The following is a 20,898-nucleotide window of genomic DNA, read 5'->3' as shown; positions in this document are numbered from 1 at the left end:
TGGCGAGTCAAGGACGGCGCAGCACAGACTATCTCCCTCCCCTTTGCCCACGACGGCAACCCTCCTCCCGTCAGCAGCCGGGCTGGGAAGAGACCTCGCAGGAGATGCAGCTGGACGGAGGCTTCCCACGGGACCTGCACGTGGTTGCCCTAGAGAAGACGCGGGCGATTGTGACGGTGCCCAGGAGGGCCAGAGGGAGCTCCGGGGCCAAGCTTCAGGGAGAGCGAACGTGGACGGCGAAGGGGTCCAGGAGCACAAAATGCCCTGGACAGATGCATGCAAATCATGGAGGGTCTTCGAAGGATTAACGCTCCGCTCCGAAGGGGAGAGCCCGGGGTTTTCCACGAGCGGGTCAGAGTAGTTGGACAAGTCACTATGGATCGAGCCCTGCTTTGGACTTGCACTGATGGGCGCAACCCAGCTGCTCCCGGCAGTCCAGGCTACCAGATGGATGCTGGCTGCTTTGCTCTCATGTGCACAGCTGGCTACAGAAGCTGGATGCCTTAGCCATGCTCGCTGCACGGACCCCTACGCTAGAGGGTGGGAGAATAAAACTATGCTGGTGCCAGCACTTCCAGGATCCCGCTCTGGGCATAGCGACTCCCTTTCTGCAGGCTCGTGGCAGGGGGGCACAGACAGGCACGTAGGAGCGATGGTGCCACAGCAGGTGACCGACATATAGGGACATTCAACGAGGGCACACCCGCCACACTCCAAGGCTGGCCACGGGAATAGTGCCCGTTCAACCAACTGGGCACGGAGAAGGGAAGCATCCCCGATCCACTTAGGAAGTGGGCAGCCAGGTTAGGAGCATGCCCTGTCATATGTGGCATTTGCCCCTCAAGCATCAGCGCTGCCCGTTCTGCAGCAGAGGTCCCCTCCTTGCAGCCCCCCAGCTCCAGAAGGCAGGAGTCAGTACCCTTGCCCCAGATGCATGCCCAAGGCTTGCCCTGGTTCTCAACCCTGCTGGCCTCGAGGCCTTTTACACGGGCACAGACCTCTTTATTTTGAAGGAAAAAAACCAGGGAAACTGAGGCACATCCCAGAAGTCGGACAGGGACAAGAACCCAGATGCCCTACGCCTCGTGATCCCAGCATCAGGCCACCCCAGCCTGTGGGTGTGCAAGCACCAGAGAAGCATGCGGACAAGGGGGGGGGCCGCTCGCCACTCGCACACTCGGCACGGACCGAGAGAGAAAGTAAACACAATGAGCACGGAGGGCCGGAGGCGTGGTGGGAGGATCAAAAGCCGTGGGGTTACAGCAGTGGAACTAAAAATAGACTCCCGCCTGGCTACTGTAATCATTGCAAGAAATTCACTTACATTTCCAGGGCTCGTTAGAGCCAGCGTGAACGCGCACGCAGGCCAAAGGCCCGGCTCTCTCCCGCTGCAGCTCAGCTCTTGCTCGTGCAAGCCAACGGCTACCGCGAGAACGGCTCAGAGCACAAGGACCGATCCTGGAGACCTCAACTCCGAGGCAAACGCCTTGACATTGGTGGGGCAATGCAAATAAAAGGAGTCGCCTGCAAAAGGCCAGCGCATTTTGCACCCCAGAGAGGTAGGGATGCAATATATAACCTCCTCCCGCTGCTGTTGGAGTCAATCAGGCTACTTGCATTGCTTAGTTTTTGCAGGGCTGGGTCTAGGAACAACCGAGAAATTTAGGTGGAACAAGTGGAACAGAAAAAAGAGAAACACAGGCACAAAAACCCAACAACCCAGGGGAGGCAGAGTCTAACAATGCAGATCAGGCTTGCTATCTGACACCATCTAATAGCAATTAAAGAGTATCCACCCAGTCATCATGTGCTCCCCCACCTCCCCAAAACCTATTTGTTACACTTAGCAGAATGGCAGATAGTGATCAAAAAGAAAGAAAGAAGAAAAAAAACAAGACGGAGCCTTCTTCAAACTCATACGGCATCTGTAGTTGATAACAGCCACCGAGGGGAAAAATCATCTGAATTAAGTTTATTTGACAGAGAGTCTGTGTGTGTGCGTGTGTGTGTGGGGGGGGGGGTGATACCCAAATAACATAAATAAATCCAGTGTCAATGCCAGCTGACCCCTCCTCCCCCGCCCCCATCAGATAATTAAAACGCCTGCATTAATCACATTTGCAATGGAACAAATTGTTGGAGCCCTTTTGCCTCCTCTTTTCAGTGTTTGTTATTGTAGCGAATCCTGCTCCAGTCTGGTTGGTAGAGATAAGAAACCCTTATCGCACTTGGCAATCTTTATCAGTATGGAGATCAGGCCCCAAGCTTATCAGGAATTTACATCTACTGTAGCTGAAAGCAGAATAGAAAGGGGAAAAATAGAAAACACACACACACATACACACACACACAACCAGGCAGGCCCCTGCAACTACTGTGAGAATGTGCACTTCGAGTTCATGTCGAAAAATACACACGCACACATGTACAGAGCCACATCAGCTGCACACGATCAAATGTCCCGGTTTATCAATCCCCCTAATCTCGAGAGCCAGAACTGTAACTGCATGTGCAACAGAGCTGCCAAAGGGTTCGCTCATTTGCTGTATGTGCCCGCGCTCCCGTGTTTGAAGTTAATAAATATAACAGGCTATCTGGGTTGGAGATCAGCTCCCTGTGCTTTATCAGCCGTTCACATCTATCTAACAGCAGAACAAAAGAGAGAAAAAGAGAGCCAGCAGCTGCATGGAGGTTGCTGTTATTTTCATGGCCTTTGACAAGCGCTGATGGAGGGGGAGGGGAACACCGACAACCTTCATCGCTCCTGGGATCAGATCCTCTATCGGAGGTGCTCCAACCGCCCCCAGATACCTGGCTCTGGCCCGGACACAGGGCCTCGAAGCACTCACCACAAGGCTTTTCTGTGACACCAAACACAGGACACACCGGGCACTCCCCCCCTTGCTATCCCAGCCACCATCAGCTCCTGCTAACAATCCACTTTTTAATGCCATAAACTCCAGAGACAGCTCAAGTTTAACCCAGACCCAAGACACGACGAGGGCTGGAGGCAGGCGCCGCCAGCACCTTCACGGAAAGGCACGGCCCCCAGGATTGTTACGCTGCGAGGTAAGGGGTTGCGATATGCTGGCTCTTCCCGACCACCTGGGTGCTGAACATGCACGTCAGGATGGAAGGGGCTCGCCAACCTCAAAAGCCTCCCTCCGAAAACAAATGAACGGACCACGAAGTGGTTAAATAATAGTCCAGGGCTGATCCTTGTCTTATCGCGCTTGGCAATCGCTGGAGCTCTGAGATCTCCCTTCTGAGCCTATCTGCTTTTCACATCAAGCTGAAGGGGAGGAAGAACAGTCACGGAGGAAGATAAAATAAGCAGATATGAATCTGGGGGGAGGTTTTAATGCTTCAGCTGAGCTGACAGCAGCCTGAGCTCTGGGGAAACAGGTCCGGTTTGTCCATTACAGGAGTCCGGTTACCAGAACCCCGATCCAGGCGTACTTCCCTCTCCTCCGGAGAGTGCAGCAGAGCCGGCACCGTGTGCTATAGGTTTGCAACGACTGTTTTCATGTTGACACATACAGGAAGGGTTCCCAGCTTTCAGCTGCTAATCAGTTTTGGCCATCAGCATCAGCCTGAGATCAGCCTCCCACTTTATCATTTCTTCACATCTCTGAAGAAAGCACAAGAGGAAGGAGATACAAGCAGCCTTCAGTGCAGCTAATGCATTCAGAGCACTGCCCATCCTGGCAACATCACAATCCATCTTAAGATCACCTTTTACTCCTGATTAAGCAGAGTACGCCTCGCAGAGCTGAAAACAGATGCCCAACAATGGCTCGGAGAGCCCTGACAACTCCCGCAGACAAACTGGATGGAAAGTTTAAAAATCGAGCTTGGCACTGGCGGAGGCTGAAGGGCAGGTTTACATGTTATTAGCCGGTCCCCTTCTCAGCAGCGCCTTGGCAGACCTGAAAGGCGCTCACTTCCTGTCACAAAAAGAGTGTGTATCCCACACACTGAAATACACTTATCGCAAGGAAGATCAGCATTGTTATTTCAGCGGCTGAGCGCTCAATGCAGACGCTACCACTCGCCGCTCTATTAACTTCAGCTAATTAAAATGGGATCCTTCCAGAGGAGTCCAGCCCGTTTCCTAACTGCCACGGAGAACAGCCCTGCCCAAGGCACGGCCAGCAGAAAGCTGCAGAAGTTGGAGAAAACTTTAAAAAAAAAAAAATGGAGAGAGAGGCAAATAGAAGTTAAAAATACTTCTCTCCCTGCTAAGGTTTGGCACAACTTTATCAACCCCATGATCACCCCAGGCTGGTGAACAGGTAGATGCAGCTCACTACTGCAATTACTTCAAGGGGAAGATAAAGCAGTATTATCACACGGTGGCCAGAGTTACTATCCCCACATCTCTGCATTATCTCTGCCTTAGATCTACTGGTGGGGCGGGGGCAGGATGACAAAATAACTAACCCTGTCCCTGGGAAACGTGCCAGCCGTTTAGAGAATTTCCCGGGAATAAGCAACAATCATCTCTTTCATCTCTGCCAGACCTGAAATCAGATTCTCCTTGGTTGATCAATTTGGAGCCCTGGGAGAACGGATAATCCGGAGGCACTCTCATCAGCCACGGGAGACTTGGACAGAGACAGAAATATCAAGTGATCCAACCGCAGTCTGGATCGGCTTTTTATCAGGACAGCGACGGGGTCTTCTCACAGTCTTGTTGGGGCAGGGAAGGGGAACTGGAGGCAAGAGGCAGCAGGGGAGGGAGAACCCCCCTGGGGAGCATCCTTGGAGAAGGTATAAATTAAGAAAGAACCCAGCAAGCCGAGCCGGGAGCCGGATAAGGTCCCCCCCCACCGCCAGTTAAAGATCTCCGAATACTTTGCACCACATTTTTCAAAAGTCCCCTAGACGAGGAGGCGCTCGAATGCAATGGATGTGAGTCAAAGCCAGATAAAATCACAATTTCAGCCCGTCCCGACAGAGCGATCTTATCAGGCCGGGCCTGGCAGAATGGAATATTTTAAAGCTTGATCTCAACCCTGATCGGAGGCGGCGGTATCACACTGAAACATCTCGGTGGAAGGAGAGAGGGGAAGGAGAAAGGTGGGGGAGGCAAACAAATAAATAGGCCAGGCACACACATGCAAACTTCTCGCGCCCGTGCCAGCCCGGAGGGTGGGCGCTCGGCGCTGCAGGGCAGGGTGCCCAGAAGCAGCTCTCAAAGGGGGAGACGCGCAGGGAGGAGAAGGAGCCGCAAAGCCGCCAGCCTGCTGGGTCCTCCGCTTCCCGGGCGCCGCAGCAGGAGGTGGGTGGGTGGGTGGGTGGGTGCCCGGGGGCAGAGCCAGGCAGGAGCAGATGGGAGGAAGGATGCCCAGGGCACCCTGGAAATGGGGTGGGGGGGGGATCTGGCTGCTGGAAGGGGGACCCCGGGGCAGGAGCAGCTGGGGGCGGCAGGGGTGGGGGGGAGGGAAGGAGCAGGGCACCGCGGGGGTCTGGTGTTGCAGACCAGGCAGGGCAGGGGAGCGGGGCACTCACGCTTGATCTGCCGGGGGTTGCTCTGTTTCCTCCTGGACATCGCTGGGCAGGCGGCGCCCCCGGTGTCTCCCCTTCCTCGCACGGCTCGGGCTGGCGGGCGGCGGGCAGCCGGCTCTCATGCCCCCCGGGCGCTCCCAGGGCTGGGCAGGGGCAGCACAAGCTCCCGCCGCGGCCACGCCGGATCCCGCCCGGGTTTTTCTCAATGGAACCTGAAATGTATCAAACGCGCCGAACGTTCCATGGCGGGGGCGGGGCCCGCCCGCCGCGGCCGCCCATAGGCCGCCGCCCTCCCCTGGCCACGCCCACCGGATGGGAGGCGGCCGGGGAGGGAACAAAGGCGGCGGGGGCGGGGCCGGGGCGGGGCGAGGGCAGAAGGGGTGAGCCCTGCAGGGTGGTGGGGGGTAGAGCTGAACAAAGGGGGCAGATCTGGCAGCATACAGGGGGTAGAGTGGGAAGGGGGTGAGCCCTGGGGGGCAGTGGGGTGCAGGCGTGGGGCAGATCTGAGCGGTGGGGGCAGAAGCCTGGAGGCATGGGGGCTTTTTGGGATGCTGGGGAGGGCCCCAAGCACAGGGCTGATGCCCTGCAGGAAAGGGGCCACTGCATACTGTGTAGCCCATGAGGGCTGGGAGGGGTCACATCTAATCCGACCCCCTGCTCCACGCAGGACCAGCCCCAAACGCATCATCAAATGCCGGCTTTATCCGGCCTGGTGTTAAAAACCTCCAAGGCCAGAGCCCCACAGCCTGCCCGGGTGACCTGCTCTAGTGCATCACCGCCCTCCTTGTCAGTGTTCCCTAATATCCCACCTCGGCTTCCCCTGCTGCCGTCATCTGCTGGCACGTCCGTATCTGCCTTATTTTTCCATCCGCAAGGAGCCCCCGCCCTGTCCAAAAGAAATACCCCAAATTGCTCAGATACCTGCTGCGTGGAGGAGCCGCCTTACCTTCTTGCCCTACCCCTAACCCGGCCTGGCCTTCCCCCGGCTCCGTGCCCTCCCTCGCTGTGGCAATGCTGCTGTTCCACATGCAAACACTTTGCAGGGCAGGAAGGGGATCTGGCTGCTGTGTCCATAGGGCAGCCCCCAAATGCTTCTTTGGAGCAGACCACCAGTACGCCCCCCTTTCGGATCGGAGTTCAGTAACCGAGTCCTTATCTGCCAGACAGGAGACCTGGTTTGATTCCCTTACAACAACAGCCTTGGAGGCACCAAACATCTGGACTCGGTCTGCCCTTTGGATTCTGTCTCAGTGGCCTAAAGGGGGCACGGGGGGTCTGGGCAACCTCCACTCCTCCAAACTCCTGCCTAGGCACATGCGTCCAAGGCCTGGGTGACCTCCCACGCGTACACCAGAAGGATCAGTGGTTGCCTAACTTTTAAGATCTGGAGGGCTCGGCCTGCCCACCCAGCTGCCAGGCACATCTGCATCGCTTTTCGCCAGCGGGGAAACCGAGGCACGGGGAAGTGAGGTCCTTGGAGGCCTTGGGCACAGCACAGCCATGTCCAGGGTGGGGTTAGAATCCAGGCATCGTCAAAGCCAAATCCACCGGACCCCACTCTTCCTGTTCGTCCTCTAAGACGAGACGAGAGGAGGCTGGTAAGCCAGGAGAGCTGCCAGGATTGTCCTTGGCCCCTTGCTGTCAATGGGCAAGCTTTCGAGAGACAAGGGGCCTAGAGAGGCCACGTTCCCAGGGAAAAGGGACGCCTTCAGGGACATCGCGCTGCCTCTGATCCAGTTCACTCCTCCTTTATTTCACCAACCTCAGTCCCCGGGTACTGCTCTGGCCCCGCTGTTTGCAACGGATGCTTCCTCTGCTGCTGCCTCTCTGGTTCCACCATCCTTCCTTTCTCTCCTTCTCCTCAGTCCACTGCCTGCGTATTCCTCCTTTGTTTTCCTACCGCCCTGTTTTGAACGGGGACCCACGGCCCTAGAAAAATGGCCAGCCAAATGCACTTCCAGAGTTGGTGCACAGTTGCCCCTTTGAAGCCCAGGACGGTGCAATTTTTCCCCTTCAGCCGCTGGAGTGAATTGGGCAGGGCACCCGATTGCTGCTGCTGTTTGGGGGCTAACAGGAGGGTGTAACAGCAGTCACTAATGTTCATGCCCTACGGCTACTGCCATCCAGACCATTTGAGGAAGCCAGACCCAACCCAGCTAGCCAAATGGTGCCCGTCACACTTGAGAAATCCTACTAAACTCAGCGGGGTCCCACAGATGGCAGGGCTGGGCTTGGCCCCTTGCCCCCGGCTTGTTGTGCTGGCGGCTCTTCGGATCCTGGAGATTTTTGCCAATTGTATTTTTATGGCTGTAAACATGTCGTGTTCGAAGCAGAACCTTTGCGGGGCTGCGAGTCTCCAAATTCTCCTGGGCGGTGCTGATGTCTGCCGATGCGGTGGGTGAGCCTGCCAAGAGTTTCTTCTCCATCTGTCCCTGCCTTGTGAATCCTGCCCTCCAAAGCAGGTCTTTATATCCCCAAAGCTTTATGGACGCTTCCACCCAGTTCCCCGCTGCTCACCTATGTCCCTCCTCCCTGGGCTTAGCCTCACGACATCCCTGGGAGGTTGCACGGTGCAGACGGAGAACATGGGCACGGGGGAGCGTTGAGTGGGCACACAACAACTCGGGAAAGGATGCCTGGGGTCCTCGCGCCTGCACCAGCGCTTGAACCATTTGATCTCAGTGTCAAGGGGAAAAGCCATCCCTTGCTCCAGGACGCACGAGAGGAAAAAGACTAAGAAACATGGAGACAAGGCGCTCCAGGCAGAGCCCAGACATTAATTTGTTCCCAGAGCTTGCATGGCAGGGCTGCCCAGAAATAGCTGAAAGCCGGGTTTCAGAGCACGCTGGGTAATAGGCATGCAAATGAGCTTCCTGCATCCCATTTCCTTTCGAAATCCCCTATCCTTGGCATGGCTGCTTGGGAGCAAGCTTTGAACTGGAGTCAAGTCACCAGCTTCCATACACCTCTTTCTCTGGGCCTTATAAGGATCCTTGCTTTAGTCATCATTAGGGTGCAGCCTGCTGGCATCGGTAGGGCCCTTTTAGGCACATGAAAGGGGCCGCGGAGAGTGGGCAAGATGAGAAACGCTCAATACCTGCACAGAGTGCAATCCCCAGTCCGGCGTGGAAACGTGCCGTGCAGTGAGACTGCTGACACCAATCAACACCACCTCTTCCTCCCCCGTTTTTTTTTTTTAAAAGGGTTTTTAATTAACTTCCTGTTTCAGGGGCGGAATAATGAGTTTTAAGCACTGCATGATTCCAGTAAAGAGGTCAGGCTTGGAGGGAGGATGTCAAAATAAATTAAGTTAGGAATTAGGAAAGGATCCAGGGAGTGGGGAAAAAAAGGGAGCTTTCTTGCCACAGAAAATGGTTCGCTGGCCTTGCGATTGCTGTTGTGGCTATAAAACCGGCGGGTTGCTTTCTGCCGGCTGGGCCGCGTTGTTCTGCACATTTCTGTTCCTTTTCCCATCTCCTTGGGATGAAGACTAAATGTCTGGGCTGACTGCATCTTATAATTCACCGAGACTGGCCCCACCAGACTGCTTGTGCGTGGAAAGCCTGCGTGAGCTTCTCCCACTCTGCCCTTGATGCTCTTTGGTCCCAGGTCAGCGTTGGGGAAGAGTCACGCTGATGTGAGGGGAAGAAGTGTCAACTCCATCCTCTTCTGAAGATGCCAAAAAGAAATGCATCCAATCAGGATGATGTCCCGAGCACGTCGTGGAGTTGCTAATGCTTGTATCTTGCCTCCTAGATGACCGGAGAAATGGCTTGTTGGAGCTCAACGGGAAGCACGTCGCTGATGAGCTCTGTGCCCAGAAGTGCGGCGTGCGTGTGTGTGTGTGTGTGCACACAAGTGAGTGAGTGATAGGAACTTACACCTGTCCTGACCTTTTCAGACGCTGCCACGATTTAATACAGACCCCCTGGGCCAAATTGTGGACTTGTGCAGGTGCAGCTTTGTAACTGCATTTACACCCATGCAAGCCAAATGGCTTTTACTATTATGTCCTGTTTAATCCAGACCCAGACCTCTTCCATTTTCTCCACCTGTCAGGTCACAACAGCTTGAATAAAACATGACACCCTTTAATAAGGCTCACGAGAAGGCCGAGGTTAATCAGATACGCGTTGCCAGCTCCAGCGTAGGCTCTGGCGTGGCATCTGCAAGATTTGGGATTTTCACAGCCTAGGAGCAAGCTGAGGGCTTAGGTGGACTGCTCCTGCCAGGCCCCCAGGACACTTGCTGCCTTTATATCGCTCCTGACCCTGCTAAGACTTATGCACGCGTCTGGCAGAGTCGCACCCATTGCAATGAGGCAGCAAGAGGCCCGGGAGCCCAGCCTCGCTCAGCACCTTCCTCCCATCGGCTGATTCCAGTAGGAGTTGGGCATTTAAGCGGGTGCCTTTGAGAGTCTGGTTTTTGGTGCTCGCTACTACATGTTAAATATGCGGTGCCAAATCTGCCCTGCTGTTAATTCTCACCCTGCTCGCAAAATCCAGGCATCCTCGCTTTTCTTTCCAGAAAGCAACACTGCCTTGTTTGCATTGATGACATCACCCTGGCATTAACGAGCAACCCCAATTACAAAAGAGCACGCTCCATCTAGCCAGCCAAAGCGACCCAACAGGAACCACGGATCAACCAGAACAGCCTGTTGCTTGGGAAGGATCCGCCGATAACACGCCTGAGCCCAGCCTGGCACATATGAACCAGCCTCCAAATCGGTGTATAGGTAGGGACCTACATAACACGTGGCAAGATGAAGCTGATTTTGCGGGCATTTCCCGGCAGCCCCATCCCTCGCTGCTGATTGGATACCGCCAGTTTTTGCCGTTTCCACGAAAACACAAATTAAGTTGGTTCCTGTGCATGCACCTCTTCAATGTCCCCATAACCAACCGGAGCAGGCAGCTGGCTATCAAGTCAGCTGTACTGGTGAACCAGGGAGGAATCACCACCCGGACACAGGGGGAACAGGTCTTACTCTTTGCACTTGGTGCAATTAGGGTAGGAAACCTCCAAACCTTCTCGTTCCCAAACCCAGGTGTCAGCAGCTGATGAGGCCCCTTATTCCTCCACCTACCCCATGGCTCTCAGGCCAATGCATCCTATTTCTCCAGCCTATCTGAGCCAAATCCAAGCCACGAGCTATTTCATCTGAGCCGTTCAGGGCATGGTGGTAGGGATGGGGGCATCTTGCTGACGGGATGCTGAGCTATTACTAGGAACATGAAATGCAGGTGATGGTTCTGAGAGCAAGATGCGTGTGTGTGTGAGTGTGCACACGTGCATGTGCATGTGTGTTTCCCTGCTCAAGTCCTGTTTGCAGAGAGATTGTTATAAGGGAACAGAATAAATAGACTGTTTTCCAGAGGAGTGAATTACATGCCTGCAGTGCAGAGATAATATGCAAGCAGCCGAGGTTCCTATTGTGAGCGAGGTGACATCTTTTTATGGAGCTGTGTACATTTGTATTAGTGCCAATTAATCTGTGGTGATATTAGTAGAGACACAGGGAGAGAGCGAGAGGGAGAATGTGCTGGCGGAGGAATGTAAATGGGGGGAAGAGAGGAGGCGATGTCTCGGCCTCGTACAGTGGTGGTGGGGGGCAGCCCCGTCCATCAGGCTGAGCTCCCTGGATGCATTTTGGAGCGTGGGTGCAGTGATTTCCTTTGGACCCCAAAGCTGGATGTGGCAGCAGGATGGTTCCTGCCACGGGCTGCTGGCAAGCCTTGCCTATGCCAAGGCAGCTGCCCATTCCTAGCTAGCACGGTCTCCCTGCTTGGGCTCCTATTAGGTACAGGAAGGGGGCCGATAGCCCCACTTGCTTTCCAGGATGGGTGTCACAAGAGCATGAGCCGAGCTGAGTTCCCCACCTCTGGGCCAGGGGCATTTCACAGCCCCACGCCTGCATCCTGGTCTCACAAGCAGCTCTGCTGGGACTTCTCCTCCGTGTGCAACCCAAGGCCAGGCATGATGCAGAAAGTGCTGCCACCTCCCGGCCAGGCTACTGCGAGATGTCTGGGCTCCTTGTTTTAAAGGCTGGACAATCCACCTCCCGGGAGCGCAGTACGCCCCTCTCTGTTTGCAGCAATTGCCTTACTCGAATCCCTCGCCCTTCCCCAAAGGCCCAAGGATGCTCAACAGGGGACACCGTGACAGTCTCACTGCCAATGAAAAACAGGTGCTCTGCTAAAGCCAAGATACTGCAAACTCCTTGGAGCATTTTAGATGCTGGCATCGGGGCTCTGCCGTACCTCAGGTGACTGTGATCTCATTCAGAGGGAAAAAAGCAACCTCTTGGTGACTGATAATAAGCCCCTTTGGTGGGTGTCTGGAGCTGCTGCCCAGGCTGAAGGAACCGGAGAGCTCCAGGAAAATGCAGGACAGCTCCAAAAGAGCAGTGGCAGCGTCACTTTTGCTGCAGGAAATGCATGCGGCCGTAGGGGCATGCTGGTGCCCGTGTAGTGCCCAAACCTAGCACCGAGTTTGCCGAGGCAGTTTTTCTCCCGATTCAATTGCATCCATAGAGGGACTGTGGCAGACAAGTCCCGAATCGTGCAGTCCAGCTGGCATCACCCATCACATCCGCTCCAGGCTAGTGACAGCTTCTCCCGAGGAGCTAGGTGGAAGTATCGCTGTGTTGAATGGAGAGGCAGCAGTGTAGAGCCAGAGCTTGCCCCACTCTCCCCTTGCTTGGCCATCTCCCAGGCACCCTCCCTGGCAGTGTGAGGTCTGCCCAGACCCCGAGTGAGACCTGGGTTGGCAAGGGACATGATGCCAGCAAGCAGCAGAGGCCCTGAGGCTGTCTGCTGCCTCCTTTGGCCCTCTGGCTCTCCCAGGCCCAGCCAGGGTGTCTTCTTGGAGCTAAGCAAGTCTGGAGGGTGCTCCCAGGTGTTTCTCTCCTGTACGTAGCAGCTTTCCCTTGTCTTCTAACATTGGCCAAAGGCAATGTCTCTTCCATGCTGCAGCCAGCCCCTTGCATTCCTGGAGGCCCGTACACTTCTCTCCCGGAGCAATGCCACTCAACCGGCAGGGAGACATCCCCCTTGCAGGTCTCCCCCTGCTTTCATCTGCATTTAGCCCTACAGCCAGCAGACATGCACTGTGTGCTCACATCAGCACAGAATAACTACCGCCCTGGGTCAACCTATAGGGTCACCTTGTCCTGGGACTCTGAGTGTGGAAGGGGAGAGCATTTGTTCCTCCATCGTCAGACACGTGCAGCTTTTACCCATGCAACTCTTGCAGGTATAGATGGGTTCCCCTCCGTTGTCTCCTGCCTGATTTATTCATCTGATCACAGCATCGCCTCGTAGGGACAGAAGAGATGCATTTTCAGATGTGAGCCACGATAGTCGAGATTAGGTACTCAGCCTCTTGTGGCTTCACGTTCAAAGGTGCTGAGTGCTGACAACTTCCATGGGCTTTATCAGCAGTGATGGGCGCTCAGTTGACTCTATGGGGGTCACCCCTGGGGGCTTAAGGGTGAGGACTGGCTCCTGTTTCCCTCGTCGGCTGAGTGTGTGGAGGGGGGAATAAGAGCGAGATTAAAATGACTAATTTGGAACAAAGGTCCAGTTTTAACTCCAGAGCATATATAAGTCTCCTCAAATAAAATCTTTAGCCCTTGATGGCAGCTTGACAACCATGGCACATCTCTTTATGCTCCATGCGTTACGGAGAAGCTTAAGGGCCTGCAGCTAGAAGCGGGAGGCGGGCGGCTTAAGAGGCAGGTCAGCTGAATTTTGCACACACTTTTGGGAGCAGGCCGGTGGTGTAACAAGGCTGGGCCTTCTAGGTGAGGAGAAAACTCCCCCCAAAGGTCAACCTTCCTGTTATTCAGCAGCCCGTTCATTTACCTATTTGCAAGCATTTCGGCCGTGTGAAGCTTCATGGGATGGGATGTTTGTGGAAAGGAAAAGCAACATAGATACACCTCTCCACCCCAAAAGGCTCCGGTGATGCAGCTGGAAAGGCCATTTGGTTTATTCTCCCTTCTTGTTGTGTAGTTTGAACACTCAGCAGTAATGCATGGGCAGAAAAGGGGCTCTTCTTGACTTTTTTTTCTTTCTGCACCCCCAAGAGCCTTGTCAGACAAGGAACAGCTCTGCAATGCCAGCTCATCACAGAGTCACAGGACATGAGGGTGGGAAGGGACATCTAGTTCAACCCTCTGCTCCAAGCAGGACCAGCCTCACTTTGATCATCCCAGCTCGGTCCTTGGGGAGCAAGTGCACAACACGCCCGATGAATAGTGACCGTTGCTCCAAAGAACCAGAGAGCAGCACTTGTGTGTGCACAGCCCTTCGTTGCAACCACAGAAGACAACCCAGTGAAAACCCAACCGCCGGACGGGGCAGGGAGGAGAAGAGCAATGCTGGGTTCATCCGTTTGCTACGTACCGTTTTGCTCAGCTCTCAAGCTCCGTGGAGCCATGCCCTGATTCCTTCATCGGGGTTCGGTTATTCATCCAGGTCAGCTGGGTTCATTTCTTGCTTGTCCGCCGAGAAGGACAAGGACACACGGAGCCAAACGTCCTGCAAGGCAGAGGGAGAACAGACTCAGCTAGCCGTCAGGGCACGGGGAACGCCAGCTCCTTGGCTACCTCTGCCCGCCTTGGCAGGGAGGCACCCTTGGGTGTGAGACGCAGGATGGAGGTTCAACCAGAAAGTCTGCACCAGCCTTCATGAATCGGGACCATGAGGGAAAGCATTAGCTTGCCGAAGTTCCTCCCTTATTTGATGGTCAGGGGTCCCAGCTCCTCCGGACCCCGAGGTGCTGGGGTGGAGGTGGCAGTGTGGAGGGCCAGGCCTCCTCTGGAGACAGAGCTGGACTCCTGTTGGAGCGGTCTTGGGGGTGAGGCTTGGCTCCTCTGGAGCTGGAGGCTGCAGGTCTCCTCTGCAAGTCAGGGGAGGTGGGTAATGAGGGTCTTCAGGTGCAAGGTCACAGCACCTCCCAGGTGGGAAGAGAGTGCATGTGGCAGGGTGCAGCCAGAGCCATTGCTATGCCCGGTTTCCACAGGCCTCGTCAGAGCAGCCCAGCAGGCACACGGCCAGGCCGGGTGCTCCCCTGGCACACACCAATGCAGTCCCCGGGGCCAGGCGATGGTGCGGCTCCATTGGCATTAATGGACCAGACCCCTCCGTCATGCATTTTAATAGGGGAAGCTCCACAGTGAGTGTGAACCTGCACCAGCTCTGCTAGCAACCCCGGGGACAGCTCAACCCCACTGGACACAACAAGGCTGCATCCATTTACCCCAGCAATGGAGCAAAAGTGACGGGCTGTGGACCTGCCCTGTCCCCTTGGACCAGATCCCTCTGGTCTGATGCCTCCTAAATCTCCCCTGTGCTCTGGCTGTCCTTCCGCCGTGGACATCCCTGCTTCCAGCAGACCTCCTCCTCCGACCCAGGCCTCCCCTCTCCCCAAGTATCCGCTGTGCTGCAAGAGTTAATCTTCCGCGGCTGAAAGCCGACCAGCTTCCCCCTTTCTCATTGGAATTACAGGCCTGCAATCTTCTGAGTGTCAAACGCGCCAGAGAGGCTCAGCGATAATGCAGGACTCAGCAAACTCGAGGGCTTTAGGGAGCTGAGTCTGACTGACGGACAGGGGGGTTTCTTCTTCCCAGGCAAGAGCTCAGATCTGGGAAGATCACCCGCTCGGCAGGAGACCTGCTTAGCATGCGCCAGCCATTCCCTGTCACCAGCGCTGAAATTGGGGAGTGGAGGTGGAGAGGAAAGGGAGGGGGCGTTCAGGTTGCAAGGATCAGAAGAGACGAAGAAGCAAATTGCATGTGTTTGATGGCCAAAGGGGAAAGGACCGGCTGCAAATTCTCCCTTCTCTGTGGCCGGTTTGCTCCAAATGACGTGCTGCAGCGAACTCACCTGCTGCAGCCTCCGGCACAAGGTCAGGCTCACGCAGCTAAGACAGGGCCAATGTGTTATTAGCCTACACAGAGGCATCCATCACTCGAACTAGAAGGAGACCTCTCCTTTGCTGGGCAGCAGGGCTACAGCCCTCATTTGTCTCTGAGCCCGTTGTCTGAGGGCCACATCACACTTCCCCCATACAGCTGGCCTGTGTAGGACCCAAGGAAAGGATTGGGACCAAAGCCAGCCCACGGCTACCCATGCAATCCCACCAAAATCAGCCTTGCTCTGTTGGCAGCAATAGGGCCTGGTTCCCAGCTGGCCATTTGGCCTTAAACAGCATCTTGGCATCCCTTTGAATCACTTTGTCCTGAAAAGTGGCTTCTCTTGGAGGAAAAACTACCACCCAAAGAGCCTCTAGATTGGGAACAAGAGCTGAAGCATGTGGCTGCCTACATGGTGGCATCTCTGGCTGCTCCAGGCAGGTCTCTCCAAGTCCCAACTTGGATTTTGGGAGCTCGAGGACTTATTGAGGGCAAGCTGCTGGACCGTGCTGTGTTCACTCCAACCGGAGTGCAAGTCCCCTGGGCAGAGCTAGAGGCCCAGGCGCACTGGGGCCAATGTTGGTCTCCTTAACCAACAATAAATGATAGGATCATAGAAAACAGGGGGAAAGGGAGTCCTCAGGAGCTCACATCTAGTGCAGCCTTTGCTCACGGCAGGGTCAGTCCCATCTGAACCAGCCCCGTGTTTGTCCCACCTGTCCTTATAAACGGATGGAGACCCAACAACCTTTGTGGGCAGCTGTTCCTGCGCTGCGCTGGCCTCAGGGTGAGAAAGGTCTTCCTTGTGTCTGGCCTAAATAGCCTTTACTGCAACTTAAGCCTATTTTGTCTTGCTCTGATCCCTCAGGATTGTTCTCCATCCTCTCTGTAACCATCCTTCTTCTCTTTGAAGGCATTTATCAGATCCCCCCTAGGTCTTCTCTTCTCCGGACTGAGAGATCCCCAGTTCTTCCAGCCCTTCCTGCTAGGATTGAACCATGAATACTCAGGGGGCACTAACTACTCCGTCTCTTTTTTCTGATGACCAGGTACAAGCCCCAGCCATGAAGATGTTGCCCTCACCAGCAAGAGACAGCGGTGACTCCCTGAAGCACAGAGACCAGCTCCCAAAATGATCTTCCTAGGAGACCCAGGAAGAGGGAAGACCTGTGCTGTGCCCCAGCATGAGCGGGGACCCTGGTAGCAGTAACGTGCCTTTATCTAGCAGGTTGAGAAGCAACCCCCTAGTCTGCAGGGGCTGAAGCGGAAGAGGGGACCACCCAGAAAAGCTGGCTTGACAGAGCCTGAGAAAAATGTTCCCTAGGACTGAGAAGCTAAAACCTGTCTGGTTCCCTACCCTGCAGCAAGACCTGTTGCTTCGAGCACAACTGGTGCCCAGGTATTAGCATTGCAGATCTGGAGGCGGAAGAAAGATGTGAGCGCCCGCAGGAATGAAATATCCCTCTCCCTAGGAGGCACGTAGCTCCGGTGAAATATAGCAGAGATGAGGCATAAAAGTCCCATTTCCAATTCCATAATATTTCCTGCCAAAACAAAGTAAAATGTGCTGCTTTAAATTTTCTGCAAAATTCTTTTGAGGTTATTTTTCCCCCTAAATTAAGCCATACTAATTATTTTCAGTCGGCTTTATCTCCACTCTGCAACACACCAGGAGGGTACAGGCGGCAAGCATTTTAAGCCTTCATAAACAAAAGAGTAGTTTGGAAAATAATTCTATCAATTAATCAAATTAATCCTGCAGTTTTAGTTACAAGCCCCAAGTGGCACGGATTCTAGCCTGCGGTTATGAGCTATCTCTCATTGACAGCGTTAAAATGTTATGATTGCAACAGTAATTAAAGAATATAATATGCTCACGCTTTGTGTCGGCTCCCTGGCACCTTCAGACCTCAGCACTGCACATGTAGAGGTCACCTCGAGGACAAACCCACACTGGCCAAACTGTGCCAGATGTGCCCCCTCCTTCCTTCACTTCATTGCCTTCTAGGCTGGGAAATGCGGTAAAACCTTGTCTGCATGTTGCTAAAACCTCGTAAGCCGGGCAAAATATTGGTGGTGTCTCCTTACCTTCCAGGAAACCGTTCATGGATTTGAAGCCCAGAAAAGATATCGTTCTTCTAGGCTTATCTTCGGCATGATCTGAAGATAAATTGCCACCGAATCCAATGAGGTGTTTAGCTAAAGCGCCTCCTCCAAATAAGACTTCAAGAGATGGAGAATCCACGACTTTAACCCCAGCAGATGGTGCGGCGAGGTTTCCCACGACTTAGATTTCATTATGCATCCTACAAATACCGTAGTTACAAGCACGGTCAGCAGTCGGACAAAAGTACAGCCAGTTAAATCACGTGCACGTGTGTGATGACCTCTTCCTCCACAGCCAGGCAACTGGTGGAGGCGCCGATTCATACTGGGAATGGGAGTCAGCGGCCTGGTGCCTGCTGTAGCTCACTGGGACGGAGGGCAGCGATCATGCCGAGAGGATGAAATATCAGCAAGCCAGCATTGCCTTAAATCCCACCACCCAAGCTGTGCCCCTTGGCACAGCAAAGGGCACTAAGTGCTTAGCTTTCAGGGCTTTTTGGCTCTATAAGTCCATGGGCATCGTAGCGATATAGCGGGGGGGGGGGGGTCTTCTCCTTGACTCGTGGTGGCTGGACTAAGTCACACCACCCCCCTGACCTGCAGAGATCACTAATGCACCTCATTTCCAAGCTGTAGCTGGCCCCTGCTATGCCAGTCACCCTCCCAGCACTGCCAGTGCCCTGCAGTCTTGGTCTGCTGCCCTCCTGCTATTCCAGCCCCAAATCTAGATAGGATTGAAATGAATCTCAGTGTTGGATTTTGCATTGCCAGGCAAGTGCTGCTGCCATGCAAAGTCCCCACTGGACTTCCCGAATCTTCTGGCCTTTCCCCCCTGCTCTGTGAGATGTCCATGTCTGGGTCTTTTCCCTTCTCCCTCCCTTTCCTCGCTGACAGGACCATGGTGGGGATGCTTTGCTTTGCTCACCAAAAGTGAACTCCATCCACAGCCAGCCCTCGCTGGAATGAACCCGGGGGCCATTTAACCCCAAACTTTGTGAGCTGTGCTGCTCCAAGAAAATGCAGAGCTCCTACAGACCCACGCATGGAGATAGGATGTATGTATGCTCGAAGCATAGAGGCGATGGGCTCACAGCCACCCACTTCATGGCAGTGGGTCCCATTCTGCTGGGGCTATTGCTGTGACTTTCTCCCCCAGACACAGTGAGTGTGTCTACACATGCATTTACACCGGCTTGAATTTACTGCGCAGTAAGCAGGAATAGGCCAGTGTCTACATGTGCAGGCATTAAAGCTGTGTGTGGACTGACTTGGCTCTAAAGTTAGTCCCAAGTCAGCGCAGTAAGGCATCTACACGTGCGTTACGGCGCAGTAACTAATTGGGCATAAATTTGAGGGGGGACCACCCTCTCAAACATCTATAAATCTATGACTTGAGTGTAGATTTGATAATCCAGGTAGCAAATTTACACTCAAGTCGTAGATTTACAGATGTTAGGGGCTGGCAGGGACCTCACAAGATCATCGCATCTAGCCCCCTTGCATTTGGACAGGAAACACTGCATAGGTTGGCACAAGTCACCATATTTACTGCGCAGTATGGGTGTGCGCATGTAGACACGCACCCGTACTGTGCAGTAATTTCAGTTGCTGCGCAGTACATGCGCACGTGTAGATGTGCTCAGTGAATGACACTAGACTGCCTGAGAGGAGAGCAATGCCTGAAGAGCTGTGGGTCAAGTGCATAGCTGCCGTGGAAGAGTTGAGCAGAAGTTCTCCTTGCTTGCTTGACTTCAGGGGCACAGGCACAGCCTGGGATGTGCACAGCAGGTGCACTACTCACTCACGTGGCTGCGTGATTTCTGGTGACGCTTGCAGTCCCTACATGGGGGTGGTTTGGTTGCTGCAGCAATGAAGTGACTATAATATCGTAGCAGCAAGCCCATACCTTGGTCTTGGGCTAGGCAGCTTAAAGGGGGTCTTTTCGAGTCCCCTTTGCTCCTTCAGGCCACTGGTTACAGACCTATTTTGTGGTGGCCTTGTGTGATGGCCCCAGGGTTAACTGAGGGATCCCAAACTCTCCTGAAGAGGCTGAGCTCCTCCAAAGTCCAATATTGCAACAGCATTGTCTTTCCTGGTCACCAAGGAGGTGGCGTGATGCCTTTTCTTCTGTAGGTAGGGACGGTGTGCCAGGCCAGCACCTCTTGCATTCTCCCTTCTTTCAATGTGTGATGAGTTTGCAGTTACCAGTTTGAGAAACCAGGCACTGCCCTTCCCTCTTGGAGGGAACAAGGTAGCATTTGAGATGAAAAAGCCATGAGTATAACACGGATAGGAAGAGAGATGTTGTTATGCATGTGTAACCTGCAGCACCGTACCTAGACTCCTGGTAGCCTCGGGTGAACTTTTAATATCAGGTTCCCCTTCTCCAGAGATAATGATAAAAATAATAATAATAAAAATGACCATTTTTGGGCCCCCTTGCCTGTGTCCAGCCCTAGTGACCTGCAGGATGCCATGCTTCCAGGCAGAACGGAGACAAAAGGAAGACATGTATGTGAGCACGGCCTCAGGAAGGAGCGTACACCTCCAACGCGTCACCTCATTTGACATATGCACACATGCACTCACGCGTGTCTTTGTGCAGCAGACTGGTCTGGGATGACCGAGCCGTCTCTCTCTGTTCCCTGTGTTTGCCACCCCTGACACAGCTCCCGCACGTAGCTACAATTCCTCACTCCATTTAAACTTCCTGGGGTGACTACAAAAGCAGCACAGCGTGAAGAGGAAAAACAACCGGACAAACGTTCATTTGTGCTCTTGCGGCTGGTTGGCCTTGTGCGAGATGGGCGAGGCATACCCAAATCCTCATGCTGCAGGGCACGAACTGGAAACCTGCTGGGGGTCAGGTAGGAACGTCCTCTACCCCTCTCCTATTTTTATGCACAGATGGGAGATTTCTCCTAAAGCATCTGTCATTTCTGGGGCTATTATAGTCTACAGTGCAGTAGCCAAATTGTTGACTGATCCTGTGCACAAGACATTTCACCCCTAGAAGAGCTTCCTGCTGGAACATGGATCCCATGGCCAACGATTGGGTGCATAGACTGTCGTAGCAATGCCATATCATATAACCACATTGGTTGTGGGTCATTGACTGGAAGGGAAGGAGGCAGGAAGACTCAGAAGTGCTAAAGCCATAAGAGTAAAACACTTTCATCCCATGGTTAGGCCCCTAAGCTCCCAGGTGAGGCTAAGTCTTTCATCCTCTGTCTCAAGAGGAGCGACTCACCTGAGCTTTGCCTTTCAGGACAAGAGCAGGCCTCTCTCAGCCCGGCTTGGGCAAAACCTCTGAAGCTAGAGCTATACTCCAAGGCCACGCTGATTCCTTTTTGGAGGTG

The 20,898-nt window shown here is 54.1% G+C and overlaps 1 protein-coding gene and 1 long non-coding RNA gene across 4 annotated transcripts in view; one reads left to right on the top strand and one right to left on the bottom strand.

The window, feature by feature from the left end:
• Window positions 1-5,787, bottom strand: part of ZFPM1 (zinc finger protein, FOG family member 1) — a 70,270-nt gene extending 64,483 nt beyond the window's left edge. Inside the window, exon 1 of one of the 2 annotated variants that reach the window (XM_059713933.1) lies at window positions 5,515-5,787. In XM_059713933.1, the coding sequence (XP_059569916.1) occupies window positions 5,515-5,554 (40 nt within the window). In that variant the 5' untranslated portion in view covers window positions 5,555-5,787. The remainder of the gene's footprint in view (window positions 1-5,514) is intronic. The other variant, XM_014607871.3, reaches the window with a different exon arrangement.
• Window positions 2,243-17,310, top strand: LOC109284064 (uncharacterized). Of its 2 annotated transcripts, XR_009455312.1 has the most exons (3): window positions 2,243-5,284; window positions 9,268-9,369; window positions 10,039-13,499. It is a non-coding gene; the product is annotated as an uncharacterized LOC109284064 (long non-coding RNA). The 2 variants fall into 2 exon arrangements; XR_002091382.2 differs by lacking the exons at window positions 9,268-9,369; window positions 10,039-13,499 and adding an exon at window positions 16,483-17,310.
• The last annotated feature ends 3,588 nt before the right edge of the window (window positions 17,311-20,898 follow it).

The sequence above is a fragment of the Alligator mississippiensis genome, chromosome 10, assembly GCF_030867095.1.
Source record: "Alligator mississippiensis isolate rAllMis1 chromosome 10, rAllMis1, whole genome shotgun sequence".
Classification (NCBI taxonomy): domain Eukaryota; kingdom Metazoa; phylum Chordata; order Crocodylia; family Alligatoridae; genus Alligator; species Alligator mississippiensis.
This window is presented reverse-complemented; position numbering and strand designations above follow the sequence as displayed.